At 39.8% G+C, this 15,232-nt stretch overlaps 2 protein-coding genes across 2 annotated transcripts in view; one reads left to right on the top strand and one right to left on the bottom strand.

Moving 5' to 3' along the window:
- prkaa2 (protein kinase, AMP-activated, alpha 2 catalytic subunit) overlaps positions 1 to 3,222 on the top strand; it is a 70,457-nt gene extending 67,235 nt beyond the window's left edge. Inside the window, exon 9 of the mRNA XM_060917590.1 lies at positions 776 to 3,222. Within this exon, the coding sequence (XP_060773573.1) occupies positions 776 to 1,017 (242 nt within the window). The 3' untranslated portion in view covers positions 1,018 to 3,222. The remainder of the gene's footprint in view (positions 1 to 775) is intronic.
- A 9,019-nt stretch (positions 3,223 to 12,241) lies between these two features.
- The window catches only part of LOC132883674 (transcription initiation factor TFIID subunit 3), a 43,330-nt gene continuing 40,339 nt past the window's right edge, over positions 12,242 to 15,232 (bottom strand). The window contains exons 17-18 of the mRNA XM_060917584.1: positions 15,006 to 15,095; positions 12,242 to 13,290 (exon numbers count right to left, since the gene is read on the bottom strand). Of these exons, the coding sequence (XP_060773567.1) occupies positions 15,026 to 15,095 (70 nt within the window). The 3' untranslated portion in view covers positions 12,242 to 13,290; positions 15,006 to 15,025. The remainder of the gene's footprint in view (positions 13,291 to 15,005; positions 15,096 to 15,232) is intronic.

The raw sequence follows: 15,232 nt of genomic DNA, 5'->3' as shown, positions 1-15,232 counted from the left end.
CTTTTCCGATACCAAGGATGAATAACGTACACAACCTGTGGTTCAGGGGCCCTGTATGACATATCACACACCATGCTATTTGATTGAGGGGCCCCTTTCACATATCAGGGATGAATTACAAAGCCCGTGGCATATAATGGAGGGGCCTTATTAAGACATATTACATAATATAACCAGTGTTATATGGCTTCAGGGCCCCAATAGGATATCAGGATGCACAATGTTGTAAAAACAATATTGAAATGGTAGTGCGGCGGCTTGGACTTCAGGGCCCCCTTGGGCACCTGGGCCCGGTAGGCCCGTGCAGTAATCCATCCTTGCACCTGATATGCTGAGTTAAAGCGATGGATATGAGGTACGGTATCATTCTCGCTGTAGCATTGTAAAATTTAGATTTGTTAAAAATTTCACGACTCCCTTGAAGCTGTCTGATGTCAAATACAGTCACGTCGTGAGTAGAAAGTGGAGATCTCGCTTTTGAAATATAAGTGAAAGTCAAAAGTATTAGGTGAAAGAGTACACATACTTAAAACCAGACTTAATCACAGTAACAAAGTATTTGGTGACGACCCACAACAATTCTGCAGTGATTGTATGTGACCAATCAGTGCTCTCATACCATTTGTAGCTCCACCCACATATCCCTTTTCAGTACGCTTGGTAAGGATGCCCAAGCTTGGTCTGGGTCACTTGGGCACAGTCTGGTGAACAGGTGTTATAACATTTACCAAAGTTGTGTACGTCAGCAATTTTCAGTAAAGTTTGTGCTTTCCAGATGACATCATCGAACAGAAATCTGGCTCGTCCACGCCTCAGCGCTCCGGCTCTGCCGCAGGTCTTCACCGACCCCGTCTCAGCATCGACTCTGCAACCGTCGCTATGGATATACCACCACTCAGCAGCTCACTGCCATGCTGTCTGCCAGGCAACATGCCCATGCTGGCACCACGACAGGGCAGCCATACCATGGACTTCTTTGAGATGTGTGCCAGTCTCATCACTACACTGGCACGCTGAAACTCTCTCTCTCACACACACACACACACACACACACTCATTTATGCACAGTTATAGGAATCTGTAGACACATTAGGGGGTTAAACCACATGATCTCTGACAGTTCTTAGACAGACAGACAGACATGCCTACAAACATGATGCTTGCTGTTAAACCGATGGTTCAGTTCATTGTAGCAGTATAGCATTCTGGGGCCTTTCCAGGTTTTAGACTGCTTCATCCATTTTCTTTTTATATACATAACATTTTGATAATATAATCTATTTATATTCTTTTATCAATCACTTTAGTAGCTGAGTTGCTCGTGGATTGCAATCATATACCAAAAATTAAGTTTATATGCATTCAAAGAGAGGATGAAGATACATTTATGATATATTAGATTTATTTATTTATTTTTAGAGACCTTTTATGCTATTTAGTTACTTTTTCTTAGTCGATTGACGAATTAATTGCAGGTATTCTGAGAAATGGTTTGTTTTGCAAAGGTTGTGAAAAGTTTGAGCGTTTAGAGCATGACAAGCATGTCAGCAGCTGTACGCCATCGGTGTCGTAGAGCACAACACAGCGAGTGCTGCTGTGGCTTTGCTTCAAGTTCGAGTAGCAGAAGCAAGTATGCAATTCCTAGGATCTTCCATCTGTAAGTAAATATAGATGGTGTCCTTTAGTGCAGTGCCTTTTCTTTTAGCCGCTGGATGCTGAACGGTGTTGAACTTTAGCCTGAACTGGATGCTGAACTCGTAAATTAATGGAATTTTCAGTCAGAGATTCCGATAACTCAACATGGCGTCACAAGCAGAAAGTGAAGAGAAAGATTAAGAGGGTGATTGAGTGAGTGCTGTGCTCAGGGTATCCAGTTATTTAGCACAACAGTCTTTTAGCACAACTCTGTTCTTTAGCTCAACTCTGGATTATGGTCACAATAATCGAAAAAAATGCTCATCTTGATATAGGAAGGGGTTTATTATGATTGCTTCAGGACCGGAAGCCGGAATTTCTGCTGCTGTGCATGTTAAGGATCAGTTGTTGATCCCTGAAACGTGGACTGAAAAGCCGATTGTTTGGTGTCTTTGGATATTTGTAGTTAAGCCATAACAAACCTCGAACTATGGGCACCTTCATAGATAACTTCAGTCACTTCTGATCATATCACATATTCAACTGACTGTCAATAATTATGCATTTGCCGAATTAATTAAACAGGGGATTGTGTCTCTTGTCCTGCTTGACAACACGTGTTTTGCTGACTATGAGCGGAATCTATTCCTAAAAACTTACTCAAACAAGTGTTGCCAGGTAAAACAAACCTCGCCCAGTAGCACTTATGATGAATATGAAGGACGATATCGCGAAAAAAATAGGTTCCCTATGGGTACATGTGGCTACTGCTTATAAATAAAATTTTCTGATACTATGGCCATACAGTAAATATAGCATATTTTATTTTTTTCGTGGTCCAAATCCTGCACTCTGATTGGCTGGCGAGCAGGTCCATATCCTACGGTATGGACCCCAGTTACAGACCCCGGTTATGGACCTCTGGCGACTCGCTCATTCACAACAACAAAAAAAAAACATAGCATTTTTTTTTTGCCAACATTTATCTTTTTTATAAGGTTTATTTATAAGATTATCAAAAATCTTATAAATTTTTGCCAGCATTTCTCAGGTGAATAGCATTAATTTTACAGCATGGATAGCGATAACGACAGTCTTCACAGTGAAAGCGAGTTTTGCTACCCTGAGGAAGACCAAATAAAAGAAAAACGTTTCAGGAGAAAGCTAAAAACCTGTAATTTGCTAACGCCGAGCAAAAACATGGCTGAATCCTGAATGACTCCTATTTGTATAAATAGGGGAGTGCATAGGCGGCAAAATGTAGTTTTTTTTTTTTTTTTTTTTCCTGCCATGGAAGTGCACTTGTATACCGAGGAGGAAGCAATTTACATTACAGCCGTGAATGAGGATTCAAAATGGCGGCTCGCCTCGGCTCGGTTTTCCCTTTCGGGCGCTCTTGTTTACTGCTAGAATTTGCTAAAGAAAAAAATAAATATATTATTTACCAGCTTAAGGTCGGTCCGTGTTGGCGCTGTCGCCTCACAGCAAGAAGGTCCAGGTTTGAGCCCCATGCCCGGCGAGGGCCTTTCTGTGCGGAGTTTGCATGTTCTCCCCGTGTCCGCGTGGGTTTCCTCCGGGTGCTCCGGTTTCCCCCACAGTCCAAAGACATGCAGGTTAGGTTAACTGGTGACTCTAAATTGACCGTAGGTGTGAATGTGAGTGTGAATGGTTGTCTGTGTCTATGTGTCAGCCCTGTGATGACCTGGCGTCTTGTCCAGGGTGTACCCCGCCTTTCGCCTGTAGTCAGCTGGGATAGGCTCCAGCTTGCCTGTGACCCTGTAGAACAGGATAAAGCGGCTACAGATAATGAGATGAGATGAGGTCGGTCCGTATGGTGAAATACCATGACCTTGAATACTGGCCTCGGTCAGTACTTTCAAGACCTCGGTCACGGTATTTCATGATACGGACCTCCCAGCTGGTAAATAACACACATATATATATATATATATATATATATATATATATATATATATATATATATATATATATATAGACAGACTCTATGAGGCAGTAGCCACAAAGATGAAGCGTAATCCAAAAATAAACAATTTAAAAATCACAGAAGTAAAATACACCAAGTGTGTGTACTTTATATTATTCAACTCTTACCTCTTACGGTTTTCGAAACTGAAACCTCTGAACTGAGGCTGACATATATATATACACACACTGTCGCCATGACCCAAACTCTTATTTCCCGGAAATGGCCCAGCGCTAGAGCTCAGTGGAACGCACTTTCCCTCTGTAATAAGCATAAACCTGTTTGAAAGCGATTTCTTTAGTCCATTTATTTCAAATGGTGAACTGAATTGTATACACTCACCGGCCATTTTAATCGGAACACGTGTATGCGCAGTGCATGATTGTTACACTCTTACATTTTTACAGCACAATGACATAGTGGTTAGCGCCTCGATATGAGGCAGTAGCCACAACAAAAATGATTTTGACCTTTTTGGTGACCTTGACTGAATGACCCTCAAAATGTTGGAGGTTCTATTTGAGACAAATGCCCATCTATACTGAAAGTTTCATGAAGATTGATCCAGCCGTTTTCCTGTAATATCGTAAACAAAGAAACCCGACCAAAAACAATACCTCGCCCCCTAGTGGACTCCGTCCCGGGTGAGGTAATTATTAAACATCTATTTGACATCACATATTACTGTTTTCATATCAAACATGGCGGTTTCAAGATGGCGGAGTGGGGAAATGCAATCGCTCGTTTTCGATCGGAATCTCGGCAACTTTCATAAAAAAAAAAAATCCATCAAACATCTTTAAACATGATCAGTAAGTATTCATAATAAAGATTAAGTGTTCTTGGATATTGTGCTAAAGAACTTACAGTTGTGCTAAGAGACTTTGGATTTCTGCTCAAAGACTTTTGTGCTAAATAACCGTAAACCGTGCTCAGCACTGAGGAAGGACAGTGTGAAGGAAGTGATGTAGAACAAGCAACAGAAGAATGTTTTGCTGCATTTTTTTCTCGATATGTGACACTGTCTGGAATATGTGAGAGGGTGTATTTGGGGACAGTAAAGAGATTAAAGCCATGAGCCGTTAGGAGTTAAAACCATTCAAAGCTTCCTCTTATGCCTTAAAAGCAGCATATTATATCATTTCTGATTTACTTATGCTTCAAGACATAAACGAACACATACAGTGCATGTGTTTGCAGATTTATTAGACATGTGTATCTCCTTCCCCTAAGCACTGAAATGTTCAGAGCTCTTGATGACCGCTTTCTAGCAGGGGCTTTGTTTACTTCTGACCCAGTGACTTCAGAAAGAGGACTTAGGGAATTTAGGAAGGTGATCGAAAAACATCACGATTTCTCATGTCCGCTTGTGCTTAGGCTACTACACAGAACCACAGCATGGATGTTTCTGAAATGATTAGCGCAATACCAAGAATTACACATCAAAATAATTCTTATTTAGGAGTACAGTGGTGTTTGAAAGTTTCCATCCATTATCTGTAGCCGCTTATCCTGCTCAGTGTTGTGGGCAAGCTGGAGTCTATCCCAGCTGACTATGGGCGAGAGGCGGGGTACACCCTGGACAAGTCGCCAGGTCATCACAGGGCTGACACATAGACACAGACAACCATTCACACCTTACGGTCAATTTAGAGCCACCAGTTAACCTAACCTGCATGTCTTTGGACCAGTGTTGTAGTCGAGTCATTAAACCACGAGTTTGAGTCTGCTGTGTTCAAGTCCAAGTCATTAAAAATAATTTTGAGTCGAGTCTAAGTCCAACACTCCAACTGCACCATTTGATGGTGGCTGTTTTAGCTCCATTAGTTTGTTCCTGAATGTGACGTATGAACAGGTGAATGTGCATTCTCTTTGTCAGGGAGTGTGAAGTATTCTGTCAGAGATGGTTGGGAGACAGATGTAAGTGCAGAAGCTGTGTTTATTAATCCAAGTGAAGACAGTAAACAATCCAGAACGGCAGGCAAAATCGTAAAATGGTGAAACGGGCAATAGGTCGAGTGAGGCACAAACAGGCTATCGTAGACTCGGCAGAATCAAAGACGAGAAACAGGAAATCAGGGATGAGGAAACCAAACAAGGAAATAAGGCTCAGTAATGTGTCAGCAACACAACTCAATACTTCACAAAGTAAGTGCGTTTTCACAGTTTTTATATAGGCATGCTGTTTGCGCCTTAATCAGGTGTGAGTTGTTTACGTGCCCAAGAGTCTATCTGATGCATGTGCCACATTAGTACAAAATTAATGTAGATATAAATATCTTATGGCATGTTACAAAAAATAAAGAAAAACTCTGAGTCCTCGTTGCCAATTTACGAGTCTGAGCCATCAGTGCTCAAGTCCAAGTCAAGTCACAAGTCCTTAAAATTAGGGCACGAGTCAGACTTGAGTACTACAAGCCTGCTTCGGACTGTGGGGGAAACCAGAGCACCTGGAGGAAACCTGCACAGACACGGGGAGAACATGCAAACTCCACACAGAAAGGCCTCTGTCGGCCACTGGGCTCGAACCCAGAACCTTCTTTCTGTGAGGCGACAGTATTAACTACTACACCACCATGCCATCCACTTGAAAGTTTGTGAATTGTAAATATTTTTGCATAAATATGATTTAAAACATCAGATTTTCACACAAGTCCTAAAAGTAGATAAAGAGAACCAACTCAGTGAGGAAACATATTATTCTTGGTCATTTATTTATTAAGAAACATGATCCAGTAACATATATCAATGAGTGGGAAAAGTATGTGAACCTTTGCTTTCAGTATCTGGTGCAGCAATAACTGCAGCTAAATGTTCCTGGTAACTGTTGATCAGTCCTGGACATCAGCTTGGAGGAATTTTATCTCATTCCTCCGTACAGAACAGCCTCAACTCTGGGATGCTGATGGGTTTCCTCACATGAACTGCTCACACATTTCTATTAGATTAAGGTCAGGACTTTGACTTGGCCATTCCAAAACTTCAATTTATTCTTCTTTAATCATTTTTTGGTAGAATGATTTGTGACTAAATTTCTCTTGTGATTCAGTTTATGTACAGATGTCCTTACCTTTTCCTTTCAAATTTGCTGGAATAATTCAGAATCCATTGTTCCATCAAGGATGGCAAGCCGTCCTGATCCAGATGCAACAACATGGGATACTCCCACCACCATGTTTCACAGATGGGATAAGGTTCTTATGTTGGAACGCAGGGTTTTTTTTTTTCCTTTCCCCATACATAATGCTTCTCATTTAAACCAGACAGTTCTTTTTTTGTCTCATTTGTCCACAGAATTTTTCCAATTGTCCTCTGGCTTGTTCATATGATCTTTAGCATGTTCTCTTTGGAGAGCAGTAACCTTTTTGTTCAGTGTTCTCCTGATGGTGGACTCATGAACATTCGGACTGTTCCACACCTTGATCTTTGTTTTTCGACCACTCCTGGGGAGGGTAACAGTGATCTTGAATTTCCTCCATGTGTCTGACTGTGGATTGGTGGAGTCCAAACCCTTTAGAGATTATTTTGTAACCATTTTCAGCCTGATGAGCATCAACAACTCTTTTTTTTTTTTTTTTGAGGTGCTCAGCAATCTTTTTTCATGCAATGGTACACTTCCACAAAAAATGTTTTGATAGATCTTTGTTCTTTAAATAAAACAGGATACCCATTCTCACGTAATTGTCACCCTACTGATTGAAAACACCCGAGTCCCAATTTCAGATCCAAAATAACTGGTAATCCTTGAGGTTCACATACTTTTACCACTCACTGTGATTTATGTATTATTGGATCATTTTCCTCAATAAATAAATGACTGAGTGTAATCTTTTTAGTCTCACTTGTTTAATTGGGTTCTCTTTATCTACTTTTAGAACTCGTATGAAAATCTGGCGTTGTTTTCGGTCATATTTATGCGGAAATATAGAAAATGCTAAAGGGTTTACAAACTTTCAAGCACCACTGCAACTTAATTAAAAAATAATTATTGAGAAATAATTTAAAATATTTGTTGTGGCTTGGGCGGCACGGTCGTGTAGTGGTTAGCACTGTTGCCTCACAGCAAGAAGGTCCTGGGTACAAGTCCAGTGGCCGGCGAGGGCCTTTCTGTGTTGAGTTTGCATGTTCTCCCTGTGTTCACGTGGGTTTCCTCCGGGTGCTCTGGTTTCCCCCACAGTCCAAAGACATGCAGGTTAGGCTAATTGGTGGCTCTAAATTAACCGTGAATGGTTGTCTATGTTTTAGTCCTGCGATGACTTGTCCAGGGTGTACCCCGCCTCTCGCCCATAGTCAGCTGGGATAGGCTCCAGCGACCCTGTAGGACAGGATAAGCGGCTAAAGATAATGGATCGATGTTGTGGCTTGTGAAAAAGCTTCAAATGGACAATTTCTACTTTATTTCGTTTCTTTCCGTTGGCTAACTTATTATTATTATTATTTATTTCTTGGGTCATTTATACATCTTAAAAGTTTGAACATCAATTAATTTTGCTTTGCAGCATGAAACCATCCAAATCATCAAATCATGATCAAATCATGATCAAATCCTGAACGAAGCACAGTTGGATCACAAGGTTTTAAATATCTTTCAGCAGACACTGTTTTTATCGCTGCGTTTCTTAAACCCAGTGTGATCTTTCGAGGCAGACAGCTATGGTGAGGTTAGAAAGTAACTTAAGTAAAAACATTTCCACAAAAAAAAAAAAGTGTTTTCCTCAAGTAGAGATTACAAAGCGTGTTATTGGGGGAAGTCATGGCCTAATGGTTAGAGAAGCAGCTTTGGGACCAAAAGGTCACTGGTTTGATTCCCTGGACCAGCAGGAATGACTGACGTGCCCTTGAGTAAGGCACCTAACTCCCAGCTGCTCCCCAGACTGCTCTGGGTATGTTGTACGTCGCTCTGGATAAGAGTTTCTTGGAAAAAAACCAGGCTTTTTTTTGTTTGTTTGTTTTTGGGAATTCAGCTCCACTGAGTTCCAACAAGTTCTTTCCAAAACGCCTCATACACTATAGTATATTCCTGAATATCCTATTCATGTTTGCTTTTCTACAATTGTTTTGAAAAATGGTAAGACCGTTATCATTCTGCTGTGAGTCCTTGATGCTGGAGTTTTCTTCTGTAGGTAATGCCTCTGTGGATGAGTTGGTCTTCCTGAATCTTCCTGACTTTCTGTTTTGTACTGTACTGAATGTGAAATGGCTTCTGGTCAGTGCATGGCGTTTGTGCATCAGTGTGTTTTTGTACCATGTTAGACGTACTGTAGTGTTACACAATAAGGCTGCAATGAATCAATGCACCATCCATATCTGAATGTTTAAAAAATAATGAAAGTGCTTAGATGGAGTGATGAGTTTGCAGAAAGATCTCCTTTAATCTGTGTTAAGGGCAAAAACATTATTTGAACACCTTTTTTTTAACTTTCTTTTGAACAGGGAGCAGATGGGGGGGTTTTTTGTTTTGGGTTTTTTTTTTTCTTTCTTTTCAGTGGGCATATCGTGCCTTATTGTGTGTGGAGAAATAGTTTCTCAGCTTCATTGAATCTCAAAAAACCTAGGAGAGCTTGTTTCACTGGTCATGATGCTGGTGGGGGAGTTGGGAGGGGGTGTGTGTGTGTGTGTACGTACACACACATGGGTAAGTCAAAAAGTTCTAAGACAAATTGAAAAAAAAAACTTTATTTATGAAAATAACCAAGCTATTTCTCTACATAGCCTCCATTTAAGTCTAAACACTTCTGCAAGCGGTGTTTCCGTTTCCATCAGAGAATTCCTTCTTTGTAGAATTCTGGGGGGTGTCTTTCACACCTTTTTGAAATTATAACATCTGTCTTAGAACTACTTGACTTACCCTTGTCTGTGTGTGTGTGTGTGTGTGTGTGTGTGTGTATATATGTGTGTGTGTGAGAGTGATATATATCCCAAGTCCCCCAGCAGCACCATAACTTTAAAAAAAATTATATATATATATATATATATATATATATATATATATATATAATTTTGAATTAAAAATTTTCAAGTTATTCCATGAAATTGAGTCGTACATGAGCTGATAGTCGACGAGGCACGTAGCACCGAATCTGCTATAAGCCATGTACAGTATGACGAGATTGAGTACAACCCCGATTCCAAAAAAGTTGGGACAAAGTACAAATTGTAAATAAAAACGGAATGCAGTAATTTACAAATCTCAAAAACTGATATTGTATTCACAATAGAACATAGACAACATATCAAATGTCGAAAGTGAGACATTTTGAAATTTCATGCCAAATATTGGCTCATTTGAAATTTCATGACAGCAACATATCTCAAAAAAGTTGGGACAGGGGCAATAAGAGGCTGGAAAAGTTAAAGGTACAAAAAAGGAACAGCTGGAGGACCAAATTGCAACTCATTAGGTCAATTGGCAATAGGTCATTAACATGACTGGGTATAAAAAGAGCATCTTGGAGTGGCAGCGGCTCTCAGAAGTAAAGATGGGAAGAGGATCACCAATCCCCCTAATTCTGCACCGACAAATAGTGGAGCAATATCAGAAAGGAGTTCGACAGTGTAAAATTGCAAAGAGTTTGAACATATCATCATCTACAGTGCATAATATCATCAAAAGATTCAGAGAACCTGGAAGAATCTCTGTGCGTAAAGGTCAAGGCTGGAAAACCATACTGGGTGCCCGTGATCTTCGGGCCCTTAGACGGCACTGCATCACATACAGGCATGCTTCTGTATTGGAAATCACAAAATGGGCTCAGGAATATTTCCAGAGAACATTATCTGTGAACACAATTCATCGTGCCATCCGCCGTTGCCAGCTAAAATTCTATAGTTCAAAGAAGAAGCCGTATCTAAACATGATCCAGAAGCGCAGACGTCTTCTCTGGGCCAAGGCTCATTTAAAATGGACTGTGGCAAAGTGGAAAACTGTTCTGTGGTCAGACGAATCAAAATGTGAAGTTCTTTATGGAAATCAGGGATGCCGTGTGATAAAGAATAAATACTTACAATTATTTATCCTTACAAAGGAATAAAACCTTACACCGTGTCATTCGGACTAAAGAGGAGAAGGACAACCCAAGTTGTTATCGGCGCTCAGTGCAGAAGCCTGCATCTCTGATGGTATGGGGTTGCATTAGTGCGTGTGGCATGGGCAGCTTACACATCTGGAAAGACACCATCAATGCTGAAAGGTATATCCAGGTTCTAGAGCAACATATGCTCCTATCCAGACGACGTCTCTTTCAGGGAAGACCTTGCATTTTCCAACGACAATGCCAAACCACATACTGCATCAATTACAGCATCATGACTGCGTAGAAGAAGGGTCCGGGTACTGAACTGGCCAGCCTGCAGTCCAGATCTTTCACCCATAGAAAACATTTGGCGCATCATAAAACGGAAGATACGACAAAAAAGACCTAAGACAGTTGAGCAACTAGAATCCTGCATTAGACAAGAATGGGTTAACATTCCTATCCCTAAACTTGAGCAACTTGTCTCCTCAGTCCCCAGACGTTTACAGACTGTTGTAAAGAGAAAAGGGGATGTCTCACAGTGGTAAACATGGCCTTGTCCCAACTTTTTTGAGATGTGTTGTTGTCATGAAATTTAAAATCACCTAATTTTTCTCTTTAAATGATACATTTTCTCAGTTTAAACATTCGATATGTCATCTATGTTCTATTCTGAATAAAATATGGAATTTTGAAACTTCCACATCATTGCATTCCGTTTTTATTTACAATTTGTACTTTGTCCCAACTTTTTTGGAATCGGGGTTGCAGAATAACTCTTTTATTCTGTCCACATTCACTGGATTTTGAGAACAGATCATTTTTATTTGTTACAAATTTGATAAATAAAAACTTTATACAAATCGTCCGACAAAATCATTTCCGCTTAGAATGTAAACAAACTGGCGAAATGACAGGAGCAATTTGTGAAAAAAAAAAAAAGATATGTTCTTACCATTAAATTTTTTTTTTTATTCCATAATTTTTTGCTTTTTTGGGTGTGGGGGTCCTTCTTCTTCTTCAGGGTTTTTTGGTAGTTGGCAAACTATATTTTGGTGTTGGGTGACCTATATTCTTTTAGCTATTTCTGTTTCTTTTAAATACTTTAACAATCTTTGGGGTTTTGTTTTCGAGTAGCGTTTTTATTTCATCCTCAGTTAGTTCAACAAAACGCTCCGCCATGTTGTTTTGCTCTACTCGTGGTATATTAGAAAATTGAGGGGGTTTGCTTGCTACCCCACTGCTGAATATGCAGCATTACACTGAAAATCAGTTCATGATGGCAGAATTACAGAAGGTTTTTTTTTTGTTTTGTTTTTTAAATCGATCATTTTCCAAATTGCAAAAAGGTTTTTGTCATTTATTTCACAATTCCAACACAACATGCAGTCAACACTGCAAACGGAAATGAGGAATTTTCCTGCATGGCAACCATCTAAATCAGTAAATGCAGCCAAAGTGTCTTTTTGCTTCTTAGTCCTGTCTTGTGTAAGCGTGTGTACATAACATACCTATTCAGTGTTACAATATGCGTGTGTTTCAGTGTTCTCTCAGTCTGTGGATGTGCGAGTCTGCGCGTGGTTTTTATTTTCACAATTGATGCACTGCATGGTGTTCGAATTTGCACTTTATTATTTATTGTACAAAAAAAAGAGAAGTAAAAAGAAAATGTGTATTGAGCATATAAATGCATATTGTCTTGTGGTTACTGGAAAATCGAAATCATTTCATGTTAGCAGTACAAATAAATACGATCAACACATGCTAGGCTAGGATGGATTGTCAAAACATCACAACATACCAGTTCATGCATTTTAGTGTTTTTAGCATTACCAAAATGCCAAGATCATTCATTCCTGAAGAAGTAGGACTTGGAAAGCTTTAACTCTATGACTAATATAAATTGTTTTTTTTTTTTAAATAAGTAACCATTATCCAAACACTTAGATGGTCTAACACCTGAGGTGAGACATACACCACACATCTTTAATAATATAACGGTACATGGATGTAATACTATCAAATACTATCAAAGCACAGCTGGAATCAATTCGTATTTCTGTCAAGACTGATTAGGTTTTGTAAAGACTGTATGCTGAAAATACTTTAATATAAACTGGCGCTTGTGCTTATGTGAAGATAACCAATGATACAAGTAATACAACACGATCTTAAAAGTTTTAAATGGAAAACAATATCCTTCAACGTTAGTGGAACCTCAGCTGAAGGATTGGTTCCTTGTTACTTTTGATTTGTTTTCCTGTTTAGCTTTGTGGTGTTTGTATTACAGAGCAGTTTTACAGTCAAACATCATCTAAAAGGAATCTTTAATCAGATTACTCAGAATAACATGGTGGAAGTAAAAACACCCAGATTCCAGAAGGAAAGTAATGACATTGTACAGTGACTGCGCATATATATATGAATAGTTACTGTATATTGCTCCATTCAAAGTCCTTCTTATGTAAAATGGGAGTTAAATGAACCCCACCTTGAGCCATGTGTACAACAAACACCTCATTTTTTTCTACATGCCTGACAGCATTCTTTCACATCAGTGCCGGGGGAAGAGTCGCAGTCGAGTTCTTTCACAACGTACCATCAGACAGAACGACGCAGCATACGTTGCAGTCTTTCAAAATGTCCATCACGTGTCATCTGGTGAAGCAAGAGTAACTGAGTGTTAACCGTACTTGCTATATCTATACTCTATACTACAACCCCGATTCCAAAAAAGGTGGGACAAAGTACAAGTTGTAAATAAAACCGGAATGCAATAATGTACAAATCTCAAAAACTGATATTGTATTCACAATAGAACATAGACAACATATCAAATGTCGAAAGTGAGACATTTTGAAATTTCATGCCAAATATTGGCTCATTTGAAATTTCATGACAGCAACACGTCTCAAAAAAGTTGGGACGGGGCAATAAGAGGCTGGAAAAGTTAAAGGTACAAAAAAGGAACAGCTGGAGGACCAAATTGCAACTCATTAGGTCAATTGGCAATAGGTCATTAACATGACTGGGTATAAAAAGAGCATCCTGGAGTGGCAGCGGCTCTCTCAGAAGTAAAAATGGGAAGAGGATCACCAATCCCCCTAATTCTGGGCCAACAAATAGTGGAGCAATATCAGAAAGGAGTTCGACAGTGTAAAACTGCAAAGAGTTTGAACATATCATCATCTACAGCGCATAATATCATCAAAAGATTCAGAGAATCTGGAAGAATCTCTGTGCGTAAGGGTCAAGGCCGGAAAACCATACTGGGTGCCTGTGATCTTCGGGCCCTTAGACGGCACTGCATCACATACAGGCATGCTTCTGTATTGGAGATCACAAAATGGGCTCAGGAATATTTCCAGAGAACATTATCTGTGAACACAATTCACCGTGCCATCCGCCGTTGCCAGCTAAAACTCTATAGTTCAAAGAAGAAGCTGTATCTAAACATGAGCCAGAAGTGCAGACGTCTTCTCTGGGCCAAGGCTCATTTAAAATGGACTGTGGCAAAGTGGAAAACTGTTCTGTGGTCAGACGAATCAAAATTTGAAGTTCTTTATGGAAATCAGGGACACCGTGTCATTCGGACTAAAGAGGAGAAGGACGACCCAAGTTGTTATCGGCGCTCAGTTCAGAAGCCTGCATCTCTGATGGTATGGGGTTGCATTAGTGCGTGTGGCATGGGCAGCTTACACATCTGGAAAGACACCATCAATGCTGAAAGGTATATCCAGGTTCTAGAGCAACATATGCTCCTATCCAGACGACGTCTCTTTCAGGAAAGACCTTGCATTTTCCAACATGACAATGCCAAACCACATACTGCATCAATTACAGCATCATGGCTGTGTAGAAGAAGGGTCCGGGTACTGAACTGGCCAGCCTGCAGTCCAGATCTTTCACCCATAGAAAACATTTGGCGCATCATAAAACGGAAGATACGACAAAAAAGACCCAAGACAGTTGAGCAACTAGAATCCTACATTAGACAAGAATGGGTTAACATTCCTATCCCTAAACTTGAGCAACTTGTCTCCTCAGTCCCCAGACGTTTACAGACTGTTGTAAAGAGAAAAGGGGATGTCTCACAGTGGTAAACATGGCCTTGTCCCAACTTTTTTGAGACGTGTTGTCGTCATGAAATTTAAAATCACTTAATTTTTCTCTTTAAATGATACATTTTCTCAGTTTAAACATTTGATATGTCATCTATGTTCTATTCTGAATAAAATATGGAATTTTGAAACTTCCACATCATTGCATTCTGTTTTTATTTACAATTTGTACTTTGTCCCAACTTTTTTGGAATCGGGGTTGTATATAACCACTTAAATCAGGATCAATCCCATAATTTAATCATCACATACATGGTATAAATATGCTCTGTTCACCCCACAACAATGTCAGCATAGAGATCCGGAGGAGGAAGGATCTGTACATCCATTTCCTGTTTGCGTCTTTACGAAATAAAGGGAAGAGGAGGAAAGGAATGTTAATGAAATAACTCTCTGACAGAGGAATCTTACACATTCTACATGCAAAACCAGTGAGACAGCATAGCACAGGAACAAAAATTACCCAACACATGGATGGA

This window comes from Neoarius graeffei, chromosome 3 (assembly GCF_027579695.1).
Source record: "Neoarius graeffei isolate fNeoGra1 chromosome 3, fNeoGra1.pri, whole genome shotgun sequence".
NCBI classification, from domain to species: domain Eukaryota; kingdom Metazoa; phylum Chordata; class Actinopteri; order Siluriformes; family Ariidae; genus Neoarius; species Neoarius graeffei.
Note: the sequence above shows the minus strand (reverse complement) of the source record. Positions and strands in the feature narration are given on the sequence as shown.